At 47.1% G+C, this 6,336-nt stretch overlaps 1 protein-coding gene across 1 annotated transcript in view; it reads left to right on the top strand.

Annotated features, from left to right (window-relative positions):
* The window catches only part of CHCHD6 (coiled-coil-helix-coiled-coil-helix domain containing 6), a 26,523-nt gene extending 21,442 nt beyond the window's left edge, over positions 1–5,081 (top strand). The window contains exons 2-3 of the mRNA XM_017515989.2: positions 1,346–1,454; positions 4,998–5,081. Of these exons, the coding sequence (XP_017371478.1) occupies positions 1,346–1,454; positions 4,998–5,071 (183 nt within the window). The 3' untranslated portion in view covers positions 5,072–5,081. The remainder of the gene's footprint in view (positions 1–1,345; positions 1,455–4,997) is intronic.
* Positions 5,082–6,336: the final 1,255 nt, after the last annotated feature.

Raw genomic sequence — 6,336 nt, 5'->3', positions numbered from 1 at the left:
AAAAAAAAAAAAAAAAAAGTATTCTCTACTTAAGTCATTACTTAAGTCTTATGAACCAAACTCTGCTCACTTCACTGTTTTCTTCTGCAGCTTCCTCAGCCCTCTCAGCCTTCACTGAATTGAAAAGAGAAATAGAGCCTTGGGTTTGATTAGGCTTTTGCTTAAGGGAGTACTGTGGCTGGTTTGATCTTCTATCCAGACCACTAAAACTTTCTCCATATCAGCAAAGAGTCCGTTTCACTTTCTCACCATTCATGTGTTCACAGGAGTAGCACATTTAACTTCTTTCAACAATTTTTCCTTTGCATTCACAACTTGGCTGTTAGGTGCAAAAAGCCTAGCTCTTGGCCTCTCTTGGCTTTCAACATGCCTTCCTCACTAAGCTTAATCATTTGTAGGTTTTGATTTAAAGTGAGAGACATGTGGCTCTTCCTTTCATTTGAACACTTAGAGGCCATTGCAGGGTTATTAATTGGCCTAATTTCATTGTGTCTCAGGGGACAGGGAGGCCTAGGAGAGGGACAGAGATGGTGGGGAATGGCTGGGCACTGGAGCAGTCAGAACACAATAGCATTTATCCGTTAAGGTCCCCATCTTACAGGGACAATGTTTGCAGTGTCCCAAAACAGTTACAAGAGTAACATGAAATGTCACTGATCACAGATCACCATAACAGGTATAATAATAATTCTTACGATACTTCAAGCTTTTTCATTATCAAAACATGACACAGAGACCCAAAGTACACGCTGTTGGAAAGACAGCGCTAATAGACTACCTGATGCAGGCTTGCCACAAACCTTCATCTTGTAAAAACTGTGTTATCTGCAAAGTGAAATAAAGTGAAATGTGATGGAAAGAGTTATGCCTTTGCTTCGCTTGGATGCTGTTGGGGAGCAGCCTTCACTGGAGAAGGGGATATTGAGGTATCCCCAAAAGAAGGATATGATTAGGACAGGTGGAGATGTCCAGGGTGTAGGGGAAAGGTGGCAGGCTTCGAGTGGTTCAGAGGGAAGAGCGTGCCTGAATTCAGAGGAGGTGAGAAAAGTGAGAAATCAGGTTCCCCTGAGGACCAGGAGTGTGGAGGGGAGTGGTGGGGGTGAAGCCACAAAGCCAGCAGGGGACATAATGGTGGTAGACTTGGGATTCCAGATGGGCTCGGCATGGACCTTGTAGGCCCTGGGCCACTACGAGAGGAGTTTTAGTAGAATTGCCTTGTTGGAGCTGGTCTTGAGGAAACAGTTGTACACATTTGGTAAATCTGAGGCCTGAATAAAGAGGAGACTTTGCTTCCAGGCACTTCCGTGACATAACTTTTTCTTGTCCCTCCTTTCTGCTTCCCTAGCTGTCTGAAAATGTGGTGAACCGCATGAAGGAGCCCAGCTCTCCACCCCCTGCTCCTGCATCTTCTACGTTTGGCCTTCCAGATGGCAACTTGAGAGCCCCTCACAAAGGTATGGGGGTTGTGACAGTTCTGTGGAGGGTGGAGAGATGGCGAAAGGATTGATGGGTGCTCCTCTGAGCCCACTTGATGGCGCAGGGCTCAAGTTGGCTTCTGGATGACGTAAGCAGCTCTGTCTGGTACAGGCTTTCCAGAAGAGCGTGGCCTTCTGGGAGTGATGGATGCTGTCACCAGAGCTGCTGGGATTCGGACCGAACCGCTTTCCCTCTGTATGACTTTCGCCTTGTGGGAACTGAGGCAGAAGAATCTGGGTTGACAGCTCAGGAAAGAAGTTGCCTTTAAGGCCTCTCAGAAGCAGCACAGCCATGACTCAGTTTCAGCCACTCTAGCCCAAAGCCCAAGTCAAAGAATGATGTGGATTCATGCAAATGGGGCCAAATAAGGGAGAATTCCGTCAGTGACTTAGGTGCCTGCCCGCAGCAGCCCTCGCCTGAGAGCTCCTGTCCTGGTCCCTGGAATGGTACCCCCTGGACTTCTAGGAGGGGGTCCTAAGAGTTCTTCTTTCTGGCCCACTGTGAAGCTGGTGCCCAAGCCAGGCTCAAAGCTGATTTGTTCCCTACTTTATTGTGCCTGTTGCAAATGAAGAAATGTGTATTTCTTCAAATTTCCCCAAATAATGACTTGTAGCAAACACAAGGAAAGTGTTCTAAGAAAAAAAGCTGTAAGGCATACAAATGTGAAAATATTACAAAATAAAAAATTCCTTGGAGCAACTGCTCAAAGCATACTAGTTTTTGAGAACTTGGGTCTGTCTGTCAGACTCAGTAACTCGATTAAAAAAAAAAATATTGGCTGGAGGTGCCATGCCACCGCAGAGGTTCACATGGAGAACCTCTACCGCCCACTAGATTGTTTGTCTCGGGCCTGGCTCCGTGTTACAGTTGCCTTTTCTGCTTGTCTTCCCTGTTGGGTTGTAAGAGTTTAGAAGATGAGAGCTGTATCCTGCAGACTTAGTGTTTACTGAAGGCCACCTGGGACCAGGTCCTGTGCCGTGTGCCAGGACACAGTGATAGGTGGGCAGGGACCCTCTCTCATGGCACACCCAGCTCTGGTTATGGAGCCAGATGTCAGCCCTGATGGGTTATGTGTCATGTTGTGATGCAGCGATAGAATCCATCCTGGGCTCAGGGTAGAGGTGGGACTGTGAGAGCCAGGAGGAATGGTGGTGGGTGGGCACTGGGGGTGGGCGGACAGCAGGAGCAGAGGTCTGCACGTGGAGTGCAGCCCGGCATGCTCGGGGATCTAGAAGTATTGCTGTCTCTGGAATACAAGGTACAAGGGAGGGGAAGATGTTGGGGAGGCCCTTGGGAGCCAGGCCATGGAGACCTCCCATGGTGGCCAGAGCGCTCTGGCTTCATCCTCAAGGGGATGCCTGCCAGATGTCCTGACACCTCCACCCCCATGCTGTCTGCCCCGGAGCCAGTCAGTCCCTGGATTCAGATCTACCCCAGGGTCTTTCTGTCTACCAGTAAAGGGGCTGTGTAAGATTCCGGAAAATCCCCCAAGAAGCCCTTGTCCTTTTCTAATAGGGCTCACTTACTCCCCATGCTGGCTCTAGCTGACTGACGAGAAGAGCTTAAGAGGGGTCTAACTTGACCCAATGCATTTTAACAAACTGGATTAACTTGAAAGAGGGAGAAAGTGATGATAAAAGTGAAAATTGCCTTAATATATAATACTACACATCAGTTTCAGCTTTGAAGAAATAAGCACTTGCTTCAGTTTGGAAAGTTTCGGTAGTTTAGAAAGCAAGAATAGTAGTTCTTTTGTCACTTGGAGTTAGTTACAACAAAATACTTTGCTGTTTAAATGATAGGTGCAAGTTTGGTTTCTGAATATTAAAGAAGAGTCAGCATCAATGGACTGTCTTGAAGTTAACAAATTTTAAGATATTTTGTACTTTTAAAACCAGTGTTTGCTTTATATTACTGATGGAACAAAGTTAGAAAGAGAGGTTAAAATTAAATCCCTCTTATGCCATACCCCCCTAAAATGTCAGAGGAAGTAAAAGTTGGAAATGTATGACTAGAAGCTGTAAAAGTACAATAGAGGTTAGATTTTCTACACACCATATTAAATGAAGAAACCTTAAGAAAAGTAGGAAATGTGAATATAAGGAATTAGAGACAATTTAGGAAAGAAGTGACAGGAATGGATAAGTTAGGGAAAATATAACGTTGGACATAGTCCTGGTAATCTTAATATGTGGTGAGTTCTTAAAAATCTTTGAGAAAGACAGCTCAGTAGGAAATGTGCACAGACAGCCATATTCACGGCAGGATCTCCACGTCGCTAATACTGGAAGAAACGCATATTCTACAATGTGCACTCCAAGGGAGTGAGGGCTGGGCAGGGGCACACAGAAGGGGGAGCGGGGATGAGTGCCACCTGCTCTACATTGGCAGGCCTGTTATTTTTGTAGTTAAAAAATGAAAAATGATATAAAAAACAAGAATACCAGACATTAAACCTCAGTAAAGCTCTTTAGGCAAATAAGCATGGGGAGCACTGGTGTGGAGATGAAACCCCACAGCAGCCTCCCGTGTTCACCGCAATTGAGAACCTGGCATGTTGCTGAGCAGCGTGGGAGTGCCCTCCTCTTGTGACGGGGTTTGAAAGGGCGAGTTTCAGCCAACCACTTTCGGAAGTGCTCCCTGAAGGTTCCCTGATGGCTCTGGGGTGGAGTCGTATACCCTCATTGGGCGCCTCCCACAGCCTGGTTCTTGTGTTATGTTCTGTGCGCTTCTGGCTGCTGCTGCATAGAACCCTGTGGTGGAGTGAGGTGTGGAACATCAGAGAAGGCCAAGAAAGTTGGTGAGCTTTGGCTGACAGAGGGCTTTGGAAGGGTGAAGGCTGGGGACAGGAGTCGGAACAAAACCTTCAGTGTCAGCAAGTGGTGGGGAGAGTGAATTGGATTTGCTCAGAAATCCCCAAATTTGTGATAATCAAAAGGGATCTACTGTAACAACAGAAAGAGCCCAGTAATACTAGAGGCAATAGAGGTTAACTAGAATTAGGTTTAATATGGGGCATTTGCCACACTCAGGATTGTGCAGACTCAGGTTGTTACTAAAGGAAACAAGATTTAAAGAGTTCACACCCCTTCCCTTCCCTATGTCAAAACCACTTCCCGGGAGGCTGTCCTCATGAAGCAAAGCAGTGATTCCTTCAACCACTCCTGGCATGTGCTTAGGAGTTGACCTGGATTCCAAATAATTGTCAATAGAGTAGAGATGGGTTTGGAACACTGCACCCAAGGGGTTTTGTCTGCGGGCTGCCCAGTGTTGTGGGCGTCACTGGTGTAGAGACTCCTTCAGGATAAGAGGTGGCTTGGATCATCTGGCTTTCCAAACAGCTTGAATCAAGGGTGTGTTTCTTGTCTGCCCTTGCAGACGATCCTTTGTGGGGACGCGTCTGTGGCGCTGCCTTCAAGGGGCACGTTCACTCATGGGGGTCGTTCCTTTCTGGGTGATATCCATGTCTTTGTGGACCCTGGGGTGTCACTGACAGGCCTTTTCTTCTCTTTCTTTTGCAGAATCCACAATGCCCAGGTCAGGGAGCAGTGGTGGTCAGCAGCCCTCAGGGGCAAAGGAGGGTGTCAAGAGGTGAGCCCAAGAGCCCACTCGCTCCTGGCACTGTGCTCTGCCTAAAAGCCTCTTTCCTCACCGGGTACCCCTCTCCTTGCCTGAAGGGTTTGTCTCACATAATTAATCTCAGTTGCACTGAAGGACAACCCTATGGTATAGGTGTCACTAGTCCTAGTTTAAAGATGAAGAAACACCAAAAGGGTATAGGGGAGTTGATTGCGAATGTTCCTCATGCCCAGTAGTTTGAGAGGCCAAGGCAGGAAGATTGTTTAAGGTCAGGCGTTTGAGACCAGCTTGGACAACATAGCAAGATCCTGTCTCTAAAAGATAAAAAATTATCTGGGTGTGGTGGTGTGTGCCTGTCTAGTCCCAGTTACTCGGGAGGCTGAGGTGGAAGGATCACTTGAGCCCAGGAAGTCGAGGCTTCAGGGATCTATGATTGCGCCACTGAACTCCAGCCTGGGTGACCCTGTCTCTGAAAAAAAAAAAAAAAAAAATCATTAAAAAAATCTAGGACTAAACGGTTGAGTGGCTGGACCTTCTGCATGTGTGTGTGCATGCAGGCGTGTTTTTAGAGAGATGAGGAAGTGGAGCCCTCCCAGTTCTAACTGTGGTTGTCCAGATGAACTGGTTCCAAGATGTTGGTGACTTTTTTTCAGGACAGGCCACAACTCCAAGAGCTGGCCATGCCTCTGAAATGGTACCTGCTTCCTGTCACCAGAGAAGTTTTAGCAAAGTGGTTAAGGCACAGAGGCCCCAGTGGAGCACAGGGTGGCATCTTGATCCTGCAACTTACTAGTTGGATGAACTTGAAAAATCACTGTATCTAAGACGGGCTAAGAGGAGTACTTCTTTAACTGGGATCTGTCACGGTTAAATATGTTAATGTATATCATGCACATGACACAGTGCCTACAGAGTTCTCATTGGATGCTCATAGTAGTTGTTACTGATTGACGTCTTCAGTATTCCTGAGGAAATTGGCCCCAGTATGGTCAGAGGACCCAGTAGGCCAGCTTAGGGGGCCCAGTGTCAGCTACAGTTAGGCGTTTGACCTCTAGTAGTTCAGCCATGTTGGGTCTGTTGCATAGCCATGGGTGAAGACACACGTTGTAAGAATTTACCCTCCCTAGGAAGTCTCAGCAAAAATAACTGACCTGGCTGGGTATGGTAGCTCAATCCTATAATCCCAGTGAATTTAGGAGGCTAAGTAGGAGGATTTCTTGAAGTCAGGAGTTTGAGCCCAGCCTGGGCAACACAGTGAGACACTGTCTCGACAAAAAAAAA

The sequence above is a fragment of the Cebus imitator genome, unplaced genomic scaffold (genome assembly GCF_001604975.1).
Source record: "Cebus imitator isolate Cc_AM_T3 unplaced genomic scaffold, Cebus_imitator-1.0 Scaffold568, whole genome shotgun sequence".
Lineage (NCBI taxonomy): Eukaryota > Metazoa > Chordata > Mammalia > Primates > Cebidae > Cebus > Cebus imitator.
The sequence above is the reverse complement of the archived record's forward strand: the minus strand, read 5'-3'. Positions and strand labels throughout refer to the sequence as shown.